This window comes from Siphateles boraxobius, unplaced genomic scaffold (genome assembly GCF_051911475.1).
Source record: "Siphateles boraxobius isolate OS27281-9 unplaced genomic scaffold, OSU_SipBor_1 6, whole genome shotgun sequence".
Lineage (NCBI taxonomy): Eukaryota > Metazoa > Chordata > Actinopteri > Cypriniformes > Leuciscidae > Siphateles > Siphateles boraxobius.
In genome coordinates, this window is record NW_027509186.1 from 29,611,216 (window position 1) to 29,639,136 (window position 27,921).

The 27,921-nt window shown below is 36.9% G+C and overlaps 1 protein-coding gene across 50 annotated transcripts in view; it reads left to right on the forward strand.

The window, feature by feature from the left end:
* Positions 1–26,945, forward strand: part of phldb1b (pleckstrin homology-like domain, family B, member 1b) — an 84,260-nt gene extending 57,315 nt beyond the window's left edge. For 6 of the 50 annotated variants that reach the window (XM_077208722.1, XM_077208726.1, XM_077208727.1 and 3 more), the window contains 21 exons: positions 560–841; positions 1,630–1,776; positions 1,974–2,111; positions 2,744–2,803; positions 4,606–4,734; positions 6,713–6,868; positions 6,948–7,058; positions 7,523–7,612; positions 8,012–8,116; positions 9,094–9,219; positions 10,775–10,933; positions 11,139–11,282; positions 13,792–13,908; positions 14,057–14,159; positions 15,581–15,866; positions 19,248–19,338; positions 19,440–19,586; positions 21,152–21,371; positions 22,071–22,156; positions 22,361–22,390; positions 24,975–26,945. In XM_077208722.1, the coding sequence (XP_077064837.1) occupies positions 560–841; positions 1,630–1,776; positions 1,974–2,111; positions 2,744–2,803; positions 4,606–4,734; positions 6,713–6,868; positions 6,948–7,058; positions 7,523–7,612; positions 8,012–8,116; positions 9,094–9,219; positions 10,775–10,933; positions 11,139–11,282; positions 13,792–13,908; positions 14,057–14,159; positions 15,581–15,866; positions 19,248–19,338; positions 19,440–19,586; positions 21,152–21,371; positions 22,071–22,156; positions 22,361–22,390; positions 24,975–25,115 (2,868 nt within the window). In that variant the 3' untranslated portion in view covers positions 25,116–26,945. The remainder of the gene's footprint in view (positions 1–559; positions 842–1,629; positions 1,777–1,973; positions 2,112–2,743; positions 2,804–4,605; positions 4,735–6,712; positions 6,869–6,947; positions 7,059–7,522; positions 7,613–8,011; positions 8,117–9,093; positions 9,220–10,774; positions 10,934–11,138; positions 11,283–13,791; positions 13,909–14,056; positions 14,160–15,580; positions 15,867–19,247; positions 19,339–19,439; positions 19,587–21,151; positions 21,372–22,070; positions 22,157–22,360; positions 22,391–24,974) is intronic. The other 44 variants (XM_077208747.1, XM_077208754.1, XM_077208756.1 and 41 more) reach the window with 27 other exon arrangements.
* Positions 26,946–27,921: the final 976 nt, after the last annotated feature.

Below are 27,921 nucleotides of genomic sequence, written 5' to 3' on the forward strand. Positions count from 1 at the left end.
AATAAATTGCATTTATAGGACCTAAACAGCATTTTTACATGCCTTATAACCTGGCAAGCATTAATAGATATTAACATATCCTGATAACGTGAAACGTTTATTCTTTCCATTTGTGTACCATACAGACTGTTACTCGGTCTAGAGCAAATGTCATTTAGTGGCCAAAGGTCATACTGAGAATGTGTCTTTGAGGTGGGCTCGTCTGGCTTAAGAGGGCAGCTGTTACCACATTCAGACCCCACAGGCTGACACGACGTGAGTTCTGTGTAGTTGCATAGTTGTTTCCGTGTCTGCTGTAAGTGAGGGCCTGTTCTGACAAGCGCATTGCTCTGAGTGTTTTTATGTGCTGAAAACAGGGCCGCGTCCTCTCGCTTGTTGAAGACAGGGCCTGATAAAAGTCGCTCCAGACAGTGGCGCTTCTGTTTATTTTCTTTCCTCTCTCTTCAGATTGGCATCAGTTGGATGCTGAGTGCCAGAGGCTGGCGCAGAGGAAATTGGATAACGTGAGGGCAATTTTTGCCACCCCTGACTCATCTTACGTTGCTCTGTTGTGTTTTAGGAACGGCAGCGGCTGGAGACAATCTTGAACCTATGCGCCGAGTATAACAAGGGTGACGGGCCGGCGGGAGATCTGGGCAGGATGGGTGTCTCTGGGCTTGGCTCGAGGGAGGGGCTTAACAGACGTCCTTCCATGGACAGTGTGAGCAGCGCTTCGCTGAGGGTGGCGCAGAGACATCGTGAAAACCAAGAGGAGAACCTGAAGGAGGACAGCAGTAGCACTGAGAGTGCACAGCAGGACCGACAGACCCTACCAGTTCTGCTAAATGGACAAAATGGACAGGTCGGATTCTTTTTCCTTATTTATATCAGAACAGTTGTCGTTTTATTGGGTCATTGTTTGCGTTTTCACCATTAGCAAAGTTTGTATCTAACTTTTAATCAATTCAACAATATTAATACTTCTAATTGTTTTATTAAACTACCATTTAAATGTTTGGTGTCAGTAAGATTTTTTTTTAATGAAATTACTGTAAAGAGTTTGGGATTGTTACAAAAGAGTTGTATTTCAAATAAATGCTGTTCTTTTGGATTTTTTTATTAATCAAAGAATCCTGAAAAAATATATATAATTATTTCCACAAAAATATTTAGCAGCACAGCTGTTTTCAACATTGATAATAATAAGAAATATTTCTGGAGACTGGAGTTTCGTCTGCTGAAAATTCAGCTTCGATATCACAGGAATAAATTAAGGGCCGGATTTACTAAACAGGGCAAATTAGCGTGAGACCGCAATTCCAAAAAAGCGCAGATGGGAGTGGAAAGTTCTGCCCGTGATCTACTGATGACGCGCAAATTAAAGAACAGACACGGCCGGATCATTTCCATAATGGCCAACACAATCTACCGTGAGCAGCTCAAATTAGCCTCTTGTTTAAGACATGCGGTTTGGGCAGTAAATAATGGCACAAATACCAGTAAATTGATGAGCTCAACCCTCAGTAAATCACCTTGCACTGTTTGCATAAGAGAATTCTTTTTCAAAAACATAAATTCTTACTGACCCAAAACTGAATGATAGTGTACATTAACAGTAAATCACATAAACTGAATGTGATGTGTATTCAGGCAGAGGACTCTCTGGGATCGGGCAGCATTGGTCGTCTGGAACTGGGTTACCTGGAGGAGGAGCGGGTTCGAGTGCTGGCAAAGGTAGATGAACTCAAAGGTCGAATCACAGAACTGGAGCAGCAACTTCAGGAGTCCAAACAGGAGGTGAGCTGTTCGCATAAACATTTCTGTATAGCTGGTTAAATACACTGAAGAATATACAGGAAGTCCTTTTCTAATTATAGTGGATAAGAGCAGCAGGAAGTGATGCATGGTGGAATAGAGAATGTCAGATGAATCTCTAGGGTGTGTTAATGTGGACTTTGTGAGAATTGCTGTATCTGACGTGTTGATCTGGACAGGCGGAGATGGAGAGAGCTCTGCTGCAGGGAGAGAGACAGGCCGAGCTGGAGCAAATCGAGGCCGAGACTGAGATTATCAACCAGCTGCAGCGCAAACTCAGCGAACTGGAGAACACCACCCAGAGAGAGAAAGACAAGGTAGGACACTCACCACATACAAGCACACAGAATGCAATTGTTCAATATTCAGACACACATTCCATAATAGGACATTTACCTTGCTGAAAAATCCAGCATAAACCAGCTTGAATTCCATGTTGTTCCAGGCTGGTATAGAGCTGGTCTAGCTATCATCAGCACTCCCGCTTCCCATGCTGGTAAACAGCAAACCAGCAACCAGAATACTATTTTCTTCCCAGCATGCAAAACATAAACCTTAAGCTGGTGACCAGCAATGCTATATTTTTCAGCAGGATATACATTCATTTGTCATTTAGATATAAAGGTGCGGTCATATTTATCATTGCTCTGTACATTTTCTACTTCTCGTGAATTTCGTGTGATGCCGAAAAATTGGTTTTAGTTTGTCACATGAATTCACTGTGTTGACCAACAGAGAGTAGCTTGAGCTGATTTCTTAATGAGCAGAGCTTCATAAATCTACACTACTGACAATAGACAATTGACCTTGTTTTGTCCACATAATTTGTGACCGTACCTTTATTGTGAAGTGAAGAGTTTCAAATCCCCGTCTGGATTGTGTTTTTATTTTATACTGTTGAGCCTCTCTGGACTGAACAGCCCTTTCTGGTCTCTGACATTCCTTAAAGGCATGCCATTCTGCCGGATGGCCACTCAAGGCCCATTCTGGTCTCGATTGCCATCCCAAGGTAAAAAACAAACAAAACAAAGTGCGACATTGCTCATCCAAACTAGCCAAACCTCTTCCCATTATATCTGGTCATTCTACAATAGAGGATCTGAAGATGATAGTCACATTTAAATGCAGTTCACTGGTTTAGTTTGGGCAGAAAACCAAGGGACTGTTTGGTAATCAAGCATTCATTCACAAGAGGTATTGTCTTTTTCCTCTCCTTTTGTGTTTGGTTCTCATCAGGTCCTCTACAAAGCTTGGCGACACTAACAAGCCTTCATTAACCTCTAATCTCCTCACTGCTTTTTTTTCTGCACTCACAGTCTCTCTGTTTCTACCGCTCGCCCCCTCGAGTTCAAAACTGTTTAGCTTAGCGCAAACTCAGGCTTTGGGATTAGCGCACTGGCTTTGAGGGACAATAGGTCCAGTGGTGCGAGACTCGGTGACTGACAATGTTTGTCTTTTAGAAAGCCTTTTCCCGCATGCTGTTTTGGAAATCCATCCTTTATTTCTTCCATTCATCTTGTTCTGGGTTTCTCTGGGTATTTTAGTATTTTTCAATTCTGCCAAGTATTAGGCTCTTGGAGAAATGCTTAAAGTGATAGTTCACCCAAAAAAATTAAATTCAGTCAATATGACTTTTGTATGACTTTCTTTCTGTGGAGCACAAAAGGGGACATTTTGAACACAGTTCTTGTTGTTATTTTCCATGCAATTACAGTGAATGGGGACCGAAGCTCAAGTTTAAAAAGAGGTATATCCCCCAAGTAATATGATAGGTTTGTTTGTCAGACAGACAGGCCAAAATTTAAGTTCAAATTTGTTTTTAGAGCTGATTCAGGCAAATTTTTTAATGAATCATTCAAGCATTTGAACCAAAATAACCAGTTGAAAAATTCTCCTTTTGTGTGCCACAGAAGGGGAAAAAGCTCAAATGGGTTTGAAATGACATGAGGGCGAGCAAACAATTTCCCTTATTGGGTCGACTAAGAATTATTCTTGATATAAAAATATGAAGTGTTTATTCAAAGACTTTGCATCAATCTGGATTGGTCCATTGTCCATCCAGGTCTTTATTGATAAAATTGTTTGCTTTGAACCCATTTCCCCTCATGGGGATGGCTGCCACCAAGCTCATGTTACCAGTCACTGACCGGCTGTAATTTGTACTAGTTTGATCTTGACTGCAATCGATCTGTGGAGTGTTCGTGCAAACATGGATAATTCCCCTATAAACCTTGGAAATGGCTTTTATTTAAACAGTTGTTCTGTCTGTGCTTTGATATTGATTTTTTTTTTTTTTTTACGTGCTATAATTGTGCTCATATTGGTCTGGAAGTGAGTACAATGCAAGAATTCTATGTGCATTAGAGTATCTCAGCATATGTAGATAACTATCTCAGGACTCGCTTAAAAATTTTTTTTCTATATATATATATATATGAAGCATCAAGTATGATGCTATTGCAAATCTTTCTTTTTATGATAAAAGAAAGAAAAAAAGCCAGCTTCAAACTAGCCAGCTATTTCCTGCCCTCTGGTATGACATAATCTCATCTAAAAAGCACATACCAGCAGAAATTCATTACACATGAAATCTTTGATCAAGAAATGCCTGAGAACAGAATTCTGTTTGGCCCGGTTGATGGCCTACAGTCCAGTGTCACGTACTTCATAGTGATTTATAAGGCTTAGTGTTCATCCTTTCTGGCTCCACCCACTCTGTTGTGACCTCTAACCTCGGACGCTTCTGCATGGCGTGGATTTGAGCTGTGTTCTCTTTCTCTCCCCTTCCCGGATGGTGTGTTTTCTTTCTAGGAGAGGGCTAATGTTGACGTGGAGCGGGAAGCCCTGGAGAGGCTTCAGGATGGGTACAATGATTTGAAGAGCCAGCTCCATAACTGCCCTGAGTCTCTGAGGGAGCAGTTACAGGAACAACTCAAGAGGGTCAGTGACCGTCAGGAACATCAGCACTTTACCAACTGCTTCCGCCCCACAGCCCTGGCTTCATAAACCCCACCTAAGTTCTATTGGGCTGTCTATGCACCAAATCCACCATGATGATCCCAGCAGAAATTATATTCCATGTTTATTATTATTAGAAATGATTGTCACTGGGAACACCATGTTTTAAATCTTGTCTGCCTTAGTTTAGTGCACTGAAGAAAGGGTCTACATTTTTTAATTGGAGGTAAACTGGTGTTCAGTGGTGAAATGTTGAGAACTTTGCATGCTTTTGGGTGTATTATTGAGGTTTCTTTAATGCTATTGTCTGGTGCCAAAGTAATAATACCATTTAACTTTACTAATCTATTAATGCAGAAACTAACGTAGTGCTATAGTGTTGTTTTGACACCTCTCACATGATTTTCCCCCTAATCCAGTTAAGTGCAAAATCCGCCCACAGCTGATTTCATTGGTCAATGCAATCACGCAGTCACCTGTCAAAGCAAGTTCAGATTTTAAAAAAAGATGGATGGATTAGATCAGATAGGGTAAGGGGTTAGGATAGGGTTAGGGTTTAGTATTTGTTTCAGTGTGATTTAGGGAATCAGCAGCACTGTAATTGTCATGACCAATACAATCTTTTGAATTGCTTAGGTTGGAGTTTGCACTAAACTTGTCTTGGAGAAAATCGTGCACTTCTCTCTTTATATACCACACAGATTGATACTTTTGCCAAAAGATGTTTTTGAGATATATCTTCTTGATTTGATTTGTGTAAAAATCTAAATTCTAAAAGTCTAAAATTCAAAGCAGGACATTTTTGTTTAAAATATGAAGAAATGTCGGATCTATTATTTTCCTTTTGATTTGCATGAATAAAGGAATCTCTTCTGACAGTGCTTGGGCAGTGGTTTTGATGACTAGCCCTTTTTGCAAACAGAAATATCCCAAGGGTTGCACAAGAGAGAAGAGATGTCATTTGCACACTGAGCATTCCAGCTTTACAATGTCAGAAACGCTTTGATGAATTGACAGCAAGGGTTTGCCAATGTCCTTGAGATTTGTATATATAAATGACAAGAATTCCCTACATTATAAACAGATTTTTTTGCCTTTCATGAGATTCATGATTTATGTTCTGAAGGAAGAAGTCTCATAGATATTCATAATTTTCCCGTTTTACCATCACAGCTGAGTGTTTAAATTTTATTTGATGTACTTGGATTTCAGTTGGATGTAATATGATATGATTCTGGAAGAGTGTATTATTTCCACATACTGTAGATCAGTGTGTAGCACAAAGTTTTTCAACTGAACCCCTGGGAATCCCTAAAGTTGCTGCAGAAAGTCTTTGAAATTATATATACATGTAAAGCATATAGAAATATCTTAAGAATGTATTGAAATTTTCTCTATATTTCAAAATGTTAATATAATTTTAATATTAAATTAATGAATATTTTGATTAAAATAATTAATAATTAGATAATTACATCTTTTTTGTATTAGGGGGTCCCTGAGCTAGATAAGATTGATAGCCCATAGTGAAGCATAACGTTCTAATCAGTTCCTCCCTGTGGTTTCTTAAAGGGATAGTTCATGCCAAAAAAAGAAAATTTTGTCATCACTTACTCACCCTCTTGTTGTTGCAAACCTGTATGATTTTCTTCTGTTGAACACAAAAGAAGATATTTTAAAGAATGCTGGTAACCAGACAGTTGACAGCACCCATTGACTTCCATTGTAATTTCTTTCCTAGTATGGATGTCAATGGCCACCATCAACTGTCTGGTTACCAATATTCTTTAAAATATCTTCTTTTTTGTTCAACAGAAGAAAAAAAACTGAGTAAGTGATGTCAGAATTTTCATCCCTTTAAACTGACATAGCTTGGCTGCTGCGGAACTTTCTCATTGCTGTCGTTAATGGGATGCTTTGATTGGTTATTGACCCCATGCTTGGATGCATGTGTGTGTAGGAAGCTGAGACTCTTGAGGCTGCGACAAAGCAGTTTGAGGACCTGGAGTTCCAGCAGTTGGAGAAGGAAAGCAGTCTAGAGGAGGAGCGTGAGACCATCAGCCAGCAGCTGCTGCAGGACAGAGCCCAGTACCACAGCAGTGTCGCCAAAAGAAAGGTAAATGGCATACACGTATATAACAATGCATGGAACCACCAAGAGCATCTCAAACTCTTGTCCAAATTGTTGTTTCCAGGACAAGGTTGCAGCATTGGAAAGCCAGGCCGGTCAGTTGGGAACACAGGCTGCTCAGGAGTGTGAGAGGCTGGTCAAGGACAGAAGCACCACCTTGCAGCTGCTACAGAAGGTACAGGAAATGGAAATTACTTATAATAAACACTTTTAATGTATAAAATAATGTACTTTTTATTCCCCAATTTAAGAACACTTAAGGGGAGGACTGGCACCAAATTTCACCAAAAGCTCTTTCATCTCAGTGTTTATGTTTAAAGTTTATCATGAAGGGGAAAGTTGAAAGAAATGATCCCATGCGACACGTGCCGTATGTTACAAGTTTTCTAGGGGTATATGATAGGGTTTGGTGAAAAACAAACCAAAATTTTATGTATTATTTAATTAAATTCTTGACCTTGGCCGTTGGTCTTCTGTGCACAGCTCTATTAGCGCTGCATTTCACTCAAGTCTCATCCAGAAAAAGCACACAAGTCGTGAGAAATATTATTTCTGTGATGGCAAAGCTGAATTACTACATTACTCCAATCTTCAGTGTGACAGTCATTCAGTGTGATTGATTTGGAATCTGTGTTTCAGGAAAAGGAAAGGCTGGCCAGTCTGGAGAGAAGATACCAGAGCCTAACTGGTGGAAAGACGTTCCCCAAAAGCTCCAACACTATAAAAGAGGTAAGCAGGATTGTAATCATAAAATGCTTGATGTGCCTGTTATGTGAGGCTACAATAAATAACTGCTGAATATCTGCTCCTCTGCTCGAAATAATAATTAATTTGATGGTTAACATATCTTCAAAATGTTGTTAAGCTATTCCTGTGTATGATCCCACCATGTGACCCTAAAATGGTTGATGTGGACCAATAGTGTGTTTCTTTGCAAGACATTTTGCAATTCACCTTAGTGAACTTTGTAGTTTGGGTTTCTTGGGCTAGGAAAAGTTTAGCTTTTTAGCCATATGTTCCTGATAGCATATGGATCCCATGTGCTAACCCGTAATAATTGGGTTAGCATAACAGGAAATTAAATCTTTTAGACTCAGGATATTGTTTGATTTATAAACCTCCGCCCAGGATGTGCTTCACATCAGCGAGGCTGACCTCTTAGACGATGACCAGCCCTCCTCCTCCCCCTTTCATGCATCCTCATTCCACTCATATCCCATCATGCCTCAGGAGGTAACTAAACTAACAATCAGTGCATGCAGCCTGGCGCATTTAAAACTGCCAATATTGACTAATACATGCTCTGAGAACATGGCAGTACAAAATATCTCAATTCGTGTTGCATTATTGAAAGCACTTGACTTGTTGGGTTCTCAAGATTGAAGACAAAGGCAAATCACACTTTCTTGTAAGATTTGAATGGGGTTGATTGATTTTGTGTATAGCCAAGGCACTTATAAATCAGTTTAGTGATTGTGTACTATTTATTGTTGAGAAATAACTAAAACTTATTAGAATTCTTATTATACTTAATACTTACGTACTTTTTGGAATGAATTGTATTGTTTGGAAATTAACCAACAAGTGTTTTGCAGATTCATTATCAGAATTTCTGTGAATATATTTGTTTTCCTATTTTCATTAGTAAATCTATTTATTTACTATTCTATTTTAACAATTTTAAAAAACTTCTCTATTTTGATATATTTTAAAATGAAATTTATTCCTGTGATGACAAAGCTGAATTTTCAGCATCATTACTCCAGTCTTCAGTGTCACATGATCCTACTAATATGTTGATTTTCTGTTCAAGAAACATTTCTGATTATCAATGTTGCAAACAGTTGTGCTGCCTAATATTTTTGTAGAAACCATGATACATTTCTTTTTTAGTATTCTTTGATAAAAAGAAATTTAAAAAGAATAGCACTTATTTGAAATAGAAATATTTTGTAAAAATGGTAGAAGTTTACCTTTTGTTAAGAGTTTGCAGAGTAAACTCAAAGTACCTTTTTCAAAAAAATTTTGACTCTAGTTGGGCTAACATGTCATTTGTAAATCTTAAGAGTTAGATGGATGCATGACGTTGTTGGTTGAGCAAGGCATACCGTATAAATATGACAGAACTGCTCTTATGGGGTTTGGATGTGAATAAACTGACAGCTGAACTTCTGTCCTGCGTGAATGGGTTGGCTGTTAACGTGTCTCAGGAATACTTGAAGCTGTCGGATGTGTATAAGATGTATGGGAGTGATTGCCATGACATCAAGCTCGCCAACGCTTCCTCACATGGCTTCTCGCTTGCCCTTGACCCAGCTGTAACTGCCCCCCGTGAGGTACCATAGCTGCTCTCTTCTTTCTGCTTCTCTCTTTTCAGCTTTTCCCCTTTCTTTTTCCCTTTAGTGGTACTTACTTTTGTGTTGTAGATATAGATTTTTTTCTGCTATATATCATATACATGACCATCACCAAGCATTATAGTAGGGTCATGCTTTGAATCAGGTGCTCTTTCCATTTTGAGAGGATAATTTATCATAAACACATTATTTGTCACAATGTTTAAGTGTTATAAAATTACAATACGCCATCTCAATGAATATATTGTATTTTAATGTAATATAAATTCAGATTATTATCATTAACTAAAACTATTAAACACATTTTTGTTCATTAAAATAAAGCAGAAACAAAATAAATTACACATATTTAATGAAAAAACTTTAACTAAATGAAAATTAGAAATGTTGCCTTGGCAAATAACACTAAAATTACTAGCTTGACATATAATTACAAACTGGACTCAATAAAAACTTAAATTAAAATAAAATTAACATAAATAATGGTGATGTTTTAAAAAAGAAACTAATGAAAATTACATTCTCATTACAGAATTACAAAAAAAAGTGCAATTAATATGAATAATAGAATGGTAAAAAGGTAGTTATACTATATTTAATAAAAACTATACTAGTATATAAATAATACTAGATTAACTAGGTTTGGATATAATTATGCTTTCATAAAATGTCAAGGAAGATATACTCTATGCATATAAATAAAGGTAGAATATATTTTGCTTTCATTAAAATTTGCAAGTTGGAAACAGAGGTGGGACAGATAAAAAATAAAAACATAAATAAATAAAGGGACATAAATGGCACCTGCTTAATAGAATGACCAAGTATCTGATCAATCTTTAGGAATGTTGCAATAAGGCGATCTCTTACATGTTAGGTTTTGTCCTAACCAGCTGCATTTTGTCATTCATTTTTCTGTTTCTGTAACATTGTTAGATAGTTAGATAGACACTCCACGTAGCTGTATATTAAACATCATGGTAAATGGTAAATGGTAAATGGACTGCATTTATATAGCGCTTTCACAGACCGAATGGCCACCAAAGCGCTTTACATATTTGCCTCACATTCACCCATTCATACACACATTCATACACCGACGGCGGTGTCAGCCATGCAAGGCGCCACCCAGCTCGTCGGGAGCAGTTGGGGTTAGGTGTCTTGCTCATGGACACCTCGACACTTGGTCAGGTGGAACCGGGGATTGAACCCACCAACCTTTCGGTTTGTAGACAACCTACATGAACCACTGAGCCACTGACGCCCCAATCAAATATGTTATATTTTCATTTTCGCTCTGAACAAATAAACTACCCGCCGCTGGAAATCTGGTTAGGACACGGTATAAGGGATTATGTTTATGTATTGAGAAATAGGGAGCTGAATAACCTTTGTTATAGTTAATTATGTATTCTAGTTACTTACATTCTTTACAGATGCTAAACTCTCCATAACACGTTGTCTTCTCTTTCCTGCTCTGCTACTTCCTGTTTTTTCCTCCTGCCTGGTTCCGTTTGTCACTCCTGAATTTCAGGAGTATGTGACCGTGGGCCAATTAAACCAGATCTATGGGATGCCGAAGGTGGAGTCTTCCCCTACCTCACCCATCCAATTACTTCATCCTTCTCTCGCAGACTCCGCCTTCTCCTGCCTCCCCACCCCTCATGGCTCCTCCCTCACTCTCTCCTTTGAGGTGTGTGTGTCTTCTCCTCTGTTCTCTCTCGTTTGATTCCTTGTTAGGGCTGGGTATCGCCAACTACCTATGTCATTCTGTCATTGTACAAATCATTCAGTTGCTCATTAACACTCTTCTCTTTCTCTCTCTGGCATTCCACCGTTCCACCTTTCTCTCTCCTGCTCATGCTCTCTGTACTAATGGATGTGCTGCGTGTGTAAAGCGTCAGTCGGACTGGGGCAGGCCTCAGATGCCCGCTCTAGATTTAGATCGCTGGTACCAGGAGGTAATGGCAGCTGGAGATGTAAACCAGCTCTGCCCTCCTCCCCTCCCGGCTAAAGCTTTCTCATCACGCAAGCCTGTGCAGGTAACAGCCAAAAGCTCAGCTGTCATTCACCCTCTTCTGCTCTTCCACATTTTCATCTTCATAGGCCTCACTATATGTCCAAGTAAGGTTTTTTTTTGTGAGTTCCATGTTATTTTATTTATTTTTTGGCTTTTGGCTGTTCATCATCTCTATTTTCTGCCATCTTCTGTTGTTGTACTATTGCAGGGGTGCCCAATCCTGTTCCTGGAGATTTACTTTCCTTCAAAGTTCAGCTCCAACCTTGATTAAACACAACTGATCCTGCTAATTATGATCTTCAGGACAGAGATTGTCTTATTATTGGGAGATACGAGGGTCCATGGCTCTACCATTGGAGAAAGCATAACGGCTAATTTGGATCACGTGTGCTTTGATAACCAATCACATTACAGCCTTGACATCATTGAATTTCAGTCAGAGTCATGCGACAATCAGTCACTGTTTGTGGATACCATAGAAATGAATGAGAAGTACCATAGCGCAATTGTCTGTGACTTATCTTATAAAAGAGCTTCCTTTTTTTCGGTGTAAAATAGATCAATCCAAAACGAATGTTTAAGAGCAAATATGTTGCAAATTATTCAGCCTAGTGAAGCCTCTCCTCCATTGACACATTTAAAAAAACGTCCTCTTGTCTCCTTCCCTGCGTACCGCAACGTTAGCAGGCGTTGTGCTTTTTTCGGCTAATGTTGCAGGCTTGCCTTCAAGTGACTTTGCTAATAATTATAGACAAGTGTGTTGGATCAGGATTGGATCTGAATTGCAGGAAGGTAAATCTCCAGGAACAGGATTGGGGACCCCTGTACTATTATGTCGAGAAACATCTATAGAAGAAAAAGGCCTTTTGTTAAAGTAATAGTTCACCTGAAAATTAACTTTTTTTACAAACCCTTGTGTTGTTACAAACCTGAACATTTCTTCAATGGAACACAAAATGAGAAGTTGAGCAGAATGTCCGAGCTGCTATCTTCTATTGCAATGAGAGTGTTGGGGACCAGAAGCAATCAAGGTTCAAAAAGGACAAAAAAACAACATAAAAATGGTCTTGCACTATGAAATGACTGTGAGGAACAGACTGAATTTTAAGTCATTATGCTTTTAAAATCTTTCTTGACAGATGTGATCACAGTTCACTTTTATTGTACGGAAAAGAGCAGCTTGGACATTCTGCTTAATAACTCCCTTTGTGCATCATGAAAAGAAAAACATAATTCTGGGGTGCGTTTCCCAAATCATCGTTAGCCAACTATGGTCGCAAGTTTCGTTGCTATCAGCATAGTCCAATATGTTTCCCGAAACCATAGTTCCAACGAACATTTGCAAACAGCATCACAAAGATGTGTAAGAGTGATGTAAGAGGGAACCTGTGATTGATCAGCAAAACAATGGAAAACAAAAATTGCAAAGCAGACTTCAGCTGCCATGTTCACTATTTACAGCAATAAAACTGATTAACTAGCAGACCTTTTTACTCCACCACCTGCGTGACCTCATATTTACTATATTGTTGAACCAATGTGGTTTGAACGACGGATGTGCAATGAAGCAATGATTTCGGGAAACAGTCGTTACTAGTTTGTTAATTTCTCCAACAATACATCTTTCTATTGTGGTTAAGCAGCGAGTTATGCCATTGTACCGGAAACGCACCCCATGTTTTGAAAGATATGAGAGTGAGTGAATGATGAGAGAATTATAATTTGTCTGTAAAAAAAGTACAAACAAACTTTTTTCTGGTCATGCATGTTTGTTAATTGATTGTTCAGTAAAGTGTGTTAAACTATACACTACTGTTAAAATGTTTTAATGTTTTTGAAAGTAGTCTCTTATGCTCATCAAAGCTGAATTTATTTGATCCAAAATACAGTGAAAACATTAATATTGTGAAATTGAAATGTAATATTAAATATTTCAATTTAAAATAACTGTTTTATACTTTTTTATACAATTTATTCCTATGATGGCTAAGCTGAATTCTCAGCATCATTAATCCAGTCTTCAGTGTCACATGATCCTTCAGAAATCTTTCTAATTTGCTGATTTGCTGCTCAAAATACATTTATTATTATTATCAATGTTAAATACAGTTGTGCTGCTTAATATTTTTGTGGAAACTGTGATTTTTGGAGGATTTCGAAGAAAAAAGCAATAATTTGAAATATAAATCTTTTGTAACATTTTAAATGTCTATGCTGTCACTTGATTAATTTAATGCATATTTCCTGAATAAAAGTATTAATTTCTTAATTTTAAAAATGTTGATATAAAAAAAATAATTTTAAAGGTGTAGTTCACTCAAGTTCACTTCATTTATTCTACAGTAGTTCAACTTTTGCAATGTGTGCTATATCATACTTAAACCATATAACGGATTGTTTGTCTTGTTAAATCTTATACTTACATTCAACCGTGCAATGAGTGAATGAAGACTGAATTTTACACCTTTACTCTGTTTAGTAACTTAAAAAAGCATCTCTTCAACTCACGTCAAGTTTTTTCTGGCCTGCAGGTGTACCGCTCTCGACTGGACAGTGATACCAGCCAATCGTCACTGAGACCGAAAATCAGCGCTGGTCTCTCCCCCACATACACTTCGGCTACGCTGGGACGTAACACTCCTACCAGGGTAAATATTGCATTGACCCCTTGCCAGGGTAAATAGTGCATATACTCCCCAGTTATCAGAATATCTTGCATCATTTAATGTGGCAATTTAGTCCCCTCCTTATTGTTAAATATGCTGGTGGAAGTAATTGTTTGTTTTGTTTACCCAGAGTCCTCTGATGGTTGCCAACAGCACCGGGAGTCTCCCACGCAACCTGGCAGCCACCCTGCAGGACATTGAGACCAAGAGGCAGCTGGCTCTCCAGCAGAAAGGTAATGAGAACAGCAGCTTGACAGCTCATATTTTAGAGCTGGTTGTAAAATCAACACAAACAACTGATGAGCCGTCAAACTTCAAGAAATATCTTAACCGAAAATATCATTATTTACTCACCTTCATGTTATTCCAAACCCGCATGCTTTTTTTAAATTCCCACCATGATTTTTTTCCCCTCATACTCATAGTGACAATGGGATGCCAATTTATACATCTCTTCTTTTGTTCTCTTCTTTGGTTCTGTTTTAACCTTGCCCTCAAACAGAATTCTTTCCCTCCATGTTTGCGTCCTCTTCTAGTACGGACGGTCCCACAGGTAGTAGTATTGGACTGCCGTTCATCATAATCATCATTCTCAATTCTAACCCAACATTTTGTGCACTTCCTCCCACCATTGGAATGGGCTTGACAGTGTCCAAATGTTCTTTTACCCCTAATGTTGTTTTTTCCGCTGATGGGATACTTTAGACTTATGTATGGGATTAATCGTGCATGGATTGGAAGATGATATCAGTGGTAATCTATACATAAATAGTATAGATAAATGGTTTCATGCACTTTTGAAAACTGCACTGCTAGTCAAAAGTTAACTGAATTTGTTTGTAATGATCTCAAAACCTTATGATTTAATTTGAGGGTTATGCTTAAATGCTTGAAATGACTTTTCATTCAAATATACATTGAACCTAATCCTATTTCTATTTATGAATGAATACAAAACATTTTTATTTTATTTTCTTATAAGAACACTTTTGATTCTGCTTTATTTTTTTATTTTATTAGTTAAATTCTTTTTAATTTCATTTCTTAATTTGTTAACTTTTATGCAGTTACTACATAATTTCTATATCAAAGCATTTTATTTTATCAGTTTAATTTTTTTTTTTTACAATTACTTTAAAACAATTTGTGGTTACTACATAATTCCCTAATCAAACAGAGAATACATTTTTAATTAGTTTATTCAGTTTAGTTATTATTTTAATTGTATATATTTAATTTTTAATTTGTTAAAAAATTATTACAGTTTGATGGCACAATGATTTATTTATTTTTGTATTATTTGTTCTTAGTCTTGATGACTTCAGTATTATAAAATGTAATAAATGTATGAGTAGATGACCTTAAACTTTTGACTGGTAATGTACAAAGGGATCTTGCTTGGGGTTTTTATTCAGCACACATGCATTGCATATTTTATATGTGTATGTGTGAGGCATGATGGAGCAAATCGTGGGCAAACTGTGCCATCCTAAATGGATGTGCAGTCACTTGGGTTTCAAAGCACTATGTAGTCTTGTCTAAAAGAGGGTTTGGCAGCTGTCTTTGACCTATAAAATGCTTTGTTTGTTCAGTTTTGGGCACTTATATCCAGTCTGTAGATCTGCCTCTCATATATGTGTTTTATCTCCATCAGGTCAGCAGGTTATTGAGGAGCAGCGGAGACGTTTAGCCGAACTGAAGCAGAAAGCTGCAGTAGAGGCTCAGTGCCAGTGGGAGGCGCTCCATGGCTCTCAATCACATCTCAACATTCCCTTTTCCTCAACCTCCGCGCCAGTCATGCACCACTCCATCCTGCACCACACAGCGCCCTCTTCTGGGGAACAACCGTACGACACCCTCAGCCTGGAGAGCTCGGACAGCATGGACACAAGCATCTCCACTGGAAACAACTCGGCCTGCTCTCCTGACAACATGTCCAGGTTCGACATTTCCATGTGCTTTCCTAAATCATTTTCTCAGAACGCTTAGCCAATGGCTCTGTGACAGGAACTTGTGGCGGCCCTGCGGCTTTTCTCTACATGCACGTCCCAAGATAAATTATCAACCATCTGCTTAATGACTTTTAGAGAGTACTCTCCAAATTGAGACTCCAAATCATAGTATATGAATCACATTTATTAGCATTTTTTTTTTTATTGTTAAAGCTCATATAAAATCAGCATAATTATTTGTTTTAATTAATTAATTTTCATTTTTAAAATGGAAAGCAAGGTCATATCATTTATTCTAATTTTAAACTGGATTTATCCGTAATTGCAGTTAAAGCAGTCATATTGTGAAATAATATAACTGTTTTCTATTGTAATATATTTGTTCTATTTTAATTAAATTCTATTTTAATATATTTTAAAATGTAATTTATTCCTGCGATGACAAAGTTCAAAATTTGAAACCGAAATCTTACAGCTTGATCAATTAAACGAATAAAAGTATTTATTTATTTCACACAAAAAATCTTCATGAACCCAAACTTTTGAACAGTAGCATATATTATTATAAATTTATATTAAATTACCGGTACATCCATGTAAAAATGTGTGAAAGAATGTATATTTTCGATACATTCACATGGATGCAATAGCTCCGTGTGTAGGGAAGCTATGAATCATAATGCAGCGACCGTGCTTCATCCCGCCCACTTTCTTGCGAAAAGGAAAGAACAAATGAACGACTTTGATGCCTGAGGCTACAGATTAGGTTGATTCTGGGTTAAACGGACTCTGTGAAGACATATCTTTAAGCTTGTAGGTTGTTGCTGGGGTTAAACGGCCTGTGTGGAAACGGTCGTCTTGTCAGTTTCCACTTAACAGGGACAGTCAGAGCACACATAGGACTAATTGGGCTCGCAAAAATGACAACAACTGAAAAGGCGTCTTCCATAAACACATGCCTGAGGTTTTCTGTTTGTTGCTTAACCACCCTTCCTGTCATAAATTAACCCCCTCTTTTTTGGTCTCTGCTCTTCATCAATCCCCTCTCTGCATATAAGAGTATTCCTTTGTACTTGTAAATACAGATATGGCAATAACGTCCTGCTACACTTTCATCAGAATCTAAAATTTTTAAATAACAGATTAGCCAAACGAGAAAGCAAATCAGGGTTTAAACCAACAATTAATGAGGTGCAAACACTGACACGTGACTCCAAGGTTGAGCGAAATTCAGAATTCAGTTCATGAGTGTGATTTGAAGGGAATTGGTCATGCTGCAGAGGATGTTAGAAAGCAATTTGATTTGGAATGACAGGAAAACGAATGCTCTTAATTGTAATTCAAAAAAAAAAATCAGTAGTCACATAACAGATTTTCTTCTTCACAAAAAATGCATAATTAATAAGGCAAGCCTGCTTTGTGTTGTTTGCCTCCATTTTGAAGACTTTAGGGTAAATTAGAGCATTCTGTGAAATGTTGGGGATGAAGTGCATCAGGGCTCATAAAATAAAAGTTAATTTATTAAATATAATGAAATGCATGTATATGCATACAGTATATAAAATTCATTTAAAAGCTAATTTATTGATAATTAACATTAATATTAATGATTAATATATCATATTTTTGTGGAATTACCTAATATACTGTGTTTGTTTTGTAACATTTATGGGTAATTCAGAAAATACTGAAAAAAGAAATTTAATTACTGTTTAAAAGATTGGGGTCAAAAGATTCTCTTCCACTCACCAAGGCTTTGTTTATTTAATCAAAAATACAGTAATATTGTGAAATATTTAGCAATTTAAAATAACTGTTTTCTAATTTAATATTTATTCATGTGCTTATCAGCATTTTTTTGAAATAGAAATAATTTTCTAACAATAGACGTCACAGTAGGCAGGAGTCACTTGCGGTTACACCCACTGTGGAGCAAAAAGAGCGAGTGGCAGCATTTTGTGAATGCCGCGAATAACACACAAAACACATCTAAAATGGAAAAGAGCTGTGCGATCGACTGTACAAACAGATTCAACAAGAAATCGAAGCTGTCTTTTTACAGACTGTTGAAAGCTACAGGAAAGAGTGGTTTCTGTGAATTGCAGCGATCCATTTGCTTCTGAGGCAGAGAAAACATGGATTTGCAGTTACAGTTTTGTGTCAGAGATATGTTGAATTTTGTGGTAAAATTATACCCTAGGTCATATCTTATATTGACAGCTCATCAATTAAATACTTACCATCTTTTGTCAGCGTTTATTTTAAAAAAAAAATCCATAATGATGATCCTTGTGTTCTACAAAGGGGGATGGCTAGATAGTGTTAGACAAACCTATTTTTTCCTTATAAAGCAAGTTTAGATAGTGTTGTCTAGCAGATAAAGCGTTCACAGGCTTTGCTTTATGTATTTCCCCGGCGTCTAAATCAGGTATATATAAAGTCAGAAAACCCAATTTCTGGCCACATGTCAATGTCCATGGACCACTGGGTCTTTGGTAAGTTGTGAGGAACACTGTCAAGTCCAACTGCCTTTAATTTAAGAGGATAATAGTTTGTTTTACTCCCATTTTCGCAGTTTCCTCTATTTAAAACTAGCCATGTTGCAGGATGTTTTGCCACTCAGTTCAGTGGAAAATTGATGTCAATGTTCCTCTATATTAATGTATTTACTATCAAGTATTTCAACGGTAGTGTATTGAAATCCTACCATTAGCCGTAATATGAATTTCTTTGATGTCATTCCATTTTAAGCGTACTTTCTTATATTCATTCCTGAATTTCAAAGGCATTCTCAATTCAGTTCTGAATGGCCCCCAACCCAGTTGGACACTGACATGTTGTCTTTAGTTACAAGCTTTATCATGGGAAATGTGTGAATATGTTGTGAACAAACGCCTGTAAAGTGCAGTGGAGCTGGACCGGGGCAACACGGCTTTGTAAACAGTCGGCCTTCAGCTGTTTCTCTCTCAGGAGAGAATTTGTTTACTTGAAATGTTCTCGATCTGTTTGTTTACTCTTGTCTTTATAAAGCTTCAAGCGAGTCTGGGATTCTTCTCAAGAGTAATCCACTACACATTTTCTTTTTCTGTGTTTATAGTCCACATGTGCTTCATTTAATGTTTCACGGCAGATGCTTGCAATCCAGCTGTATTTTCATATAGTATGACGAAATGTTTCGTAATCCACCAGTCTCACTGCTACTGGTCTCAATTCCATCATTCACCAAAGAGATGGCCGAGGGGTAAATTCACTGAACTGTTGCGCAACGACTATTTAAATGGCTGGCTGTCTTGGTTCAAACATGCATAGTGAATTCCCCCCTCAGTATAGTTGATGGAGACTTTGACTGAAGTTTTATGTGTTTCACAGTGCCAGTGGTATGGATGCGCTGAAGATCGAAGAGATGGAGAAGATGTTGAAGGAGGCACATCTGGAGAAAGCTCGACTCATTGAGTCCAGAGTGAGTCGTGGCATCTGTACACAGTCACTATCAACCAGCAATATTCATCTTTCTTGACTCTCAGTCATGTCTAATAACCGCCGCGCTCTTTTGTCCCGCAGGAACGAGAGACTCAGACACGTAAACTCATGCTCGAGGAAGAGAGAAGAAGAAGGGAGGTGGCGGAGAAGAGACTGCAGGAGGAGACTGTACACAGACAGCAGCTGATAGAGAAGGAGGTGAAGATGAGGGCCAAAAACTTCTCTCAGGTGAGGAGCCGCAGCTCTCTACTCTGCCGAGAGTTTATTGGGATTCTTCTAGGGATGACGATTTAACGGATTAATTAATTAGGGTTTAAGGTTTTTAGAGATTATTTGAATGTCATATGGTTTTGAAAAACATGTATACCATTTTCAAGAAAAGATTACATTTATCGACTCTAAAAATGTCATGTGTAACCATCAAGTAAAAAAAATACATTTTTCTTACACTTTACATGAGAGTGCACACAAAGTAGTCATTTGTTTTTTATTTAGTTTGTCATTTAATTAATCATTTTCATTAGTAATTTAATTAAAACCTTGTGTAAAAAATATTACATATAAAGTTGCAATCATAAAATGTACATAGACCTTGCAGAATTATAGTAATAAATTATAGTAATTTTATCAAAATAAGAGGGGTTATAATGGCTTTTTTATTTAGTACTGCCCTGAATAAGCTATTACATTAAACTATTAAATAAACAATGCTTACATATTAGACCACAAGACAAAATGCTATTGACCTAGACACAGTCACCATGAGGGTCTGTTTTGTTTTTTCTGTTTCTGGATGTTGTTAGTGCAACTGTACCTTGTAATTAGTGCTGGGTAGTAACTGATTACATGTAATCTAGATTATGTAATCAGATTCCAAAAAATTAAGTACTTGTAATTAGATTGTATTACATTTTAAAATACTTGTAATCAAACTGCAGTTGCTTTTTATTGATTACATGATTACATATTGTTAACACAATGGCAGTAAATCTTTCATATCTGATTGATTTTCTTTTATTCTTCTTTTACATGTTTTTAATTTTCCTTTTTTCTTTTTTTTCCACAAACAATCGACCACTGGATTTACAGAAATCATTTCACTTTTAAGGAGTGTTTTCGCAACGTTGCATATCGAATCAACTCCTGACAAGCGCATAAACTATTTTTTTAATTATCAATCAGGAAATCATTTAACCATGTATTGCTATGTCTTTCAAACACTTCTTATTATTTTATTATTATCATTAAATTATTTATTTTCATTAAAATCTCAAACCCCAGTTTGGGGAAAATCTGACGTGATTTAACGTTTAATGCACTTCGTGTTGTTAACAAAGAATGGAATTTTTTTCCCCTCTTTGTATTCTTATATCAATATGATACAAATTTTCCTATTCAATGTGATAAATGAGTTTGGTCAAAAGCAATCTAAAATTAATCCAAAAAGTAGTCAGGTTATATTACCTAAAATTTGTAATCTATTAAAATTAAAATTATGTTACTAACTACAATTTTGTTGTCATGTAATTGTCATTGTATTTAAAAACCAAAAGATGCCAAACCAAAAAATATCAAAAAGAATTTGATTTTAATAATGTATTAGTAAATGTTGAAATTAACATTAACTAAGATTAATAAATGTAGAAGTATTGTTCAACTAGTTCATTCTTAGTTTCATTCTACCTAATGAAACCTTATGTTAAAATGTTAACAATTAACTGATAGGACAAAAAAACATGTCATGTCATTAATCCTTATAACAAAAATATGAACCACATCTTGTTGATTTCCAGGCCCGTCCGATGACACGATACCTGCCCATTCGCAAAGAGGAGTTTGACCTCCGCTCCCACATCGAGTCCTCAGGTCACAGCGTGGACACGTGCTACCACGTGATTCTCACCGAAAAGATGTGCAAGGGCTATCTTGTCAAGATGGGAGGGAAGATCAAATCCTGGAAGAAGCGCTGGTTCGTCTTTGATCGCCTTAAAAGGACGTTTTCCTACTACGCCGGTATGTGTACCGCAGCGTCGCCTCCCAGCATCCTCCTTACTGTGCACTATGCTAATGCAACTCCGCAAACGTGTCGTTACGCTTTGGTCCCCCTGAGGTTGGGGAAAGAAACGAGGGCAGAACAAAGAGTGGGATTGTGGGTGAATCCAGCAGTGGGGGGATACGGATAATTAGTAATTCTTAAGCTCACAGTGGCTGCCATGATTTCCGATAGCCTCGGGTTAGCTAGGGGCATACAAATAACCAGAAGCCCGTCCGCATGCTATCTGATGGTGATGAAATCTGCCGCAATGCTGAGGAAATCGTGCTCATCATCCAGCCGTGGCGCTCGGCAAAGCGTGAGCTCTCGCTCTTTATTTTTTTACACGGGCTGAAAATTAAGGGGTTGCACTGCAGTAACAAGGTCACATCGGTGCTTACCAGATCATTATTCTCGAGGGGAGTGGGGGCTTATTTGGTTTTGAAACCTTCGCTGTGCAAAACAATTGTGCTAATCAGTAGTTTTGCCTTGTTTTCCAGTAAAAATACTTGGAAATACTTGTTTTTCTGAGAACATGTCTTATTCGCTTTTGCTTTTTTGGGTTAATGTATCTTGTTTTTATATTAAAAACACACTTTAAACCGAAATATTGCAATCAAATTCTTATCAAGAGAACGATTTTTTCGCAGCGTGACATCTCTGTGTTCTCCCGTTCACAGATAAACATGAGAGCAAACTGAAGGGCGTCATCTACTTCCAGGCAATCGAGGAGGTTTACTATGATCACCTGCGCAGTGCCACAAAGGTACGGCCCTCGCTCAGACCCTCGTATAAGCACAGCTCACGTCTCCGCTGTTTTTCTGCTCTGCACTCCTATTGCACCATTTCATTTGATCTTTTTCTGTTAGTTTCTTTCTTCTCTTTTTTGTCTCTTATGCTGTAACTCTGCTGTCAATGTTACCCACCCTTCTTTTTCTTCATTCTTTTGCTTTGCCGACTGTTTTCACAGAAAGGATTTTTCAATCTGAATTTGACAAACGTACGTATCACTTCTCCACCGCTATCTCCCTATCCTGCATGTTTGTTCAAAAGAAAAATTGCTCTAATTCTTGCATTTTTCACACACTTAACGCATACCTTGTGTTGTGTTGTTTTAAATAACGGAACTATTTGCACTTTAACTGAAGGCCAGTATTTAAAGTGTATATTTGTTTTGTTTTTTTGCATAGTTACTGAGGATGAGAGTATAATGTAATTTACAACCTGTGCATTTCCCTTAAGTGTTTCTCTGCTACTCCTACTTGTGATGAGATGATAAGTGTGTATATAAAACGTAATAACCTCACAGAAGCAGTTGTGTGGTCTATTATACACCATCAGCCTCATGTTGTATATTGTGATAGGTTAACCGGCATTAACTGGAACCATAATATAATTGCCACTCTTTTTTTCACAATTCAGACTTTTTTTCTCACAACTGTAATTTTATATCTCGGAATTTTGACTTATTTTCTATCTGGGTTTATAGAACTGCGAGTTTATATCTCACAATTGCAACTTATAAAGTCTATCTCACAAGACTTTTTTTAATCGCAATTACGAGTTTTAATTTCACAATTCTGACTCGCCCTTGCAAGTTATAAAGATGGAATTTTGAGATCTAAAATTGTAATAAAAAAAGTAATTTTCACTTTTTTCTCGCAGTTGCAAGTTTATAACTCGCAACTGAGTCATAAAGTCAGAATTGTAAGATATAAACATGCAAATAAAAAAGTAATTGCAACCTTTTATCTCACAATTCTGACTTTTTTCTCACAAATGCAAGTTTATATCTCACAATTCTCACTTTCTTTCTCGCAATTGCAAGTTTATATCACAATTCTGTCTTTTATCTCGCAATTGCAAGTTTATAACGCGCAAATCTGACTAGCAATTGTGAGCTATAAAGTCAGAATAGTGAGATATAAACTTGCAATTGTGAGCAAAAAAGTCAGAATTGTGACTATCTTATCTTGTGACTTTTTTCTTGCAATTACGAGTTTATAAAGTCTGAGTTCAAATCACAATTGTCAGTTATATAGTCCGAATTGTGAGATATAAACTTGCAATTGCACGGTAAAAAGTCGCAGTTACCTTATTATTCTGTGGTGGAAACAAGCATCTATAAGAATCCCTTTGTCATTTGAATAAATTTATTTGCCTATTGAATGATGTAATATGGTCTGAAAAACACTTAAATAATGAGTGTTTTGGTAAGGAGAACTAATTATCATATTTTAACAAGCACCTCCTACTCTACTTATGCAGATGTGTATCGAAATTAGAGATGCTAATGATTAAACAATGATTATTAATTAAGTGGTATGACTTTCAATTAATCCATTTTAGCTCGAGAGAGATCAGTAAACACGCATCTGAGTGCCCTGTGCTGCATGTGACGTAGACATACAAGCAGCTTTGGCTTTTAAAAACAGGCCCAAAGTAATCAGGAGCACAAATGCCATAATAGTGTGTTAGAATACAATGTGATGTTAAGCTGTAAAATAAATTAAACAGCTGGGTCAAAGGCAGTGCATCCAATCAAACACTGCAGCGTTTTGGTGCCAATTTTTCTGTCACTTGATAGAAACAGCTAAATTAGGTATATCTCAGCATGAATGTGACATGACCTCATCCTCCAAAACAATGAGCAAAACTAAACAAGGTTAAAGAAAATACAACCAAGACTACATTACATGCAGGTTCACGTCCAGCGAGATAAACAAGCTTTGTTGAATTATTAAATGCCGAGAGCATGAAGACAAACAAATTCAAAAGACATTAAAAAACAATGTCAGTTGTAATACAATAAACACAAACTTAAGTTCAAAACGTGAAATATTAAATGAAATACATAAAATATTTATATGTTTAAATGACTATATATTATTCAGAAATATTATATAATCCACTTATCCATTCAAATTATCATCATTACTTATACAATTATATTAATTAAATCATACCAATTTGATTAATTCTAAATACATTAAAATAATTTATTAAGATGAAAATACTGATACTTTAAATATCAGTACATTTGTTTAATTATATTTTAAAATTATATTATTATATTTATATCATAAGTATAATCATTTTGAATGTAGTTATTAAATATATGTATTATAAAGTATAGCTAAAACAAATATATTATAAAAAATATGTATAAGGCTATGTATTATAAAGTATAATAAGACTTATGATCCTCACAATAAAATTGTACCTGCATTATTCATACACATTATATTATTAATACTTGAAAAATGATTAAATTATATTAAATTGGATTCATACGAAATAGAAATGTATTAAAATACATTAAAAATATATATTTTATGTTCATTTAATTAAAAACTATATTATTATTATTATTATTATGTGAATTATAGTTAAAATATTGCATGTAGTATTTGGAGTCCTCCACATGCCCTTTGCATGATTAATTCATTCAATTTTATTTAGTCAATTTTAAAAACATCCTGAAAATTGACATCCCTAATGAATAAATAGCAGCCTTGACTGAATAGAAGATGCGATTCATACGTGGCTCCCTCACTGATCTGATTTTGTCTTTTTAAATGCAGAGCCCCAACCCCTCCCTCACCTTCTGTGTGAAGACGCACGACAGACTGTATTTCATGGTGGCCCCCTCCGCTGAGGCCATGAGGATCTGGATGGATGTGATCGTGACAGGAGCCGAGGGCTACACGCAGTTCATGAACTGAGAGAAAAACTGACCCACACATCACAACGGAAACCGTTCGGCAGGGAGACTTTAAATAACCCATACCTGTTATTCCCATTGAGAGGAAAAACGTCATTTTGCTACTTCCTTTTTTTCTCTTCTTCTCGTGTTTCCTGAAGATGTTATATATCCACTCAGCTGCACAGACCGATATCCACCAGAGGTTTTCCACGTCTGCCTGGGTTGAAAAAGGGAGCTCTAGAAGACGAAAAGTCCAGGTGAACCAAACCTGCAGGTGGTGGCTCACTCGCCATCTACCAAAATGCCTTTTTGCCGTCAGAGATATTTTTCAGTTGCAGTTTATCTTGTCAGGATGTGCAGAAACATGTAACAGACTTTCATTTGTAACGTTTGTCCCACTATTTGTCTTTTGAAACATAATGGGAAAAATGCCAAATGACTTCAAGCCATTCTGGAATAGTATTGCGCTAAAAAATGCGATGGGATTGACCCACTCGAAATGGCGAGAGAATATTTTGAGAGAATACTGCAGTACGTTTAAGTGATGTTTTAAATTACATTTACAAGAGTATATTATTCACTTTTAAAGATCCCGTATCACAGAAACAAAGACTTAATCCACCAAAGCTCACCTACCAGCTCAGGAGGAGTCTATATTTATTGTAGAGGGACATCAGCGACTCCTGTCCAACTGTATCCCACTGTGTTCCCAGCTTATTCTTTTAGAGACAGAACCTCAGACACATGCACACACACACACACCACATACAACAGTAGAGTCTATTTGCCAAGTCCTGACAACTTGATCATGTGATTTGACTCCCAAGGGAGGCAGCCATCTCCTATCACTGCCAGCCTATGAGAGTTTGGAATAATTGCCACAAACAGGAGAAAACGTAACAACATCATAATCATGCAAGTCATGCAGTGCCTTGATATTGTCCCATATTTGTCACTCTTAATATTTGAACTGTGACACTAGTGAAAAATTGCTAGAATCACAGGCTTAAGGTACGGTCACATTAACGAAATTTCACTAAAAAGGTCAATTGTCAATAGTTGTAGCAACGTACAAAGCACAGCTCACACAGAAGATGCTTTCAAACCAAACAGCTTTCTGTTTGTCAATGCGGCAAATTCGTGAATCATGAATTCTTTCGCCCTCATGTGAAAATTCTGATTGTGTGGATTCCTATTGAATTATAGCTCAAAATTTCCTGTAGCTCAAACAGTAGAGTGTTGGCGCTTACAACGCCAAGGTCATGGGTTCGATTCCCAGGGAAAGCAAGAACTGATAAGAATGTAAAAATGTGTACCTTGAAATGCAATGTAAGACGCTTTGGATAAAAATTTGGATAAACGCTTTTTTTTTTTTTTTGGTAAATGTGACCGCACCTTTATTTCATGTGATACACAGTGGGTTTTACTGTTTTAGGAGATTGTGAACAGACACGTACTGTAATTTTAAAAAAGATGATACTCCGATACTCCTTTTATACAATTTAAGGAGCTATTCAAAGTGTTGAGTATCTCTTCAAGTATTGTTAATTTTGACAGGCAGGCTTTTAACTAGTCTGCCCAACCTTGTGTTTGTTTTGGGGAAAATAAAATGTTTATTTATGGTTAGCGATGTTATCGAGCAGCTACGACACTGTTAAAATTTTTTTTTTTTAAAGACCAACAATTTGTTCTGCTCTGTCATGAAACCAAACGGAAATCTACAGAGAACTTAAATCAACATGAATAATTAGTCTTCATTTTGCGTGTAAGATGTCTGAGTACTATCACACAACTAGCTGAAAACAGTGTTGTAAAATGTTGAACATGAATACAGTCACAGTTTTCCTTGTTTCAAGTGTTTTTTGTGTTTATTTGCCTAATAATGAGCTAACACACACAAAACACACCCTTGCGGGAAAGACCGTAGCACAGAGGTCACAACTAAACTCGGACTTCAGATGTAAAAGGGCAAGTGATCCTCACCGCTGTAATTAACAATGCAACACAAGCAGAAGTCTTGCATCATAGCAACTGTGTTGTTTTCATGACACCAGACAAGAGAGTCGCATGCTAAATTAAAAAGCTGCTGCTAAGATATACTACAAAGTTTGTAGACCAAGTTTATTTTGATTGGACAACACACTGCATAACGGTTTCATAAATTAACCTTGAAATAAATGGCATGAAGCCATATTTTAGAAATGCAATCTTCTGCGTGCAGTGCGTTAAAATACTGTTTCATACACTTGAAGTGAACGGCAACAAAATGTTGGATTGTGTGACTAATATTTTTAGTAGGATACAATGGGGAATGTTGTTTTGTTTTTGTTTTTTTGGTTTCAGTCAAAGCTAAATCAAGCAGTTTACATATAAGCCAAGTTCTGGCCTAAAGGTTCAAAGATACATTTTGCTTTATAATAATTTCAACAAATATGTGAAAACTGCCTTTCAAATAAATATGGAGCAATTTGCTGCACGGCGGAACTAAAACGGATTTCAATCTCTTTAGAATTCAAACTTGAAGAAAAAAATTAGCGAGTATCAGTTCAGTCATTGAGCAATATGTAGGCAATACTTATTGAACTGTTTGGGGTTTACTGTACACTTTAGTCTCTGAAGTGAGTTGTTCGCTGATGCAATTTGTTGGGATCGTTTACTGAAATTATTTGGTAATTGCTGGAACGCTGTGAAACTGACACCGTTTTAGTGGGCAGAAGTAGGAGAATATTCACAATTAGCATTCTAATGTGATATTACTGAATTTAACAGGCATTTTGAAAGATGAATTCTTGCCGCTAAGAAGATAGGATCAAGAATTTGAGTGG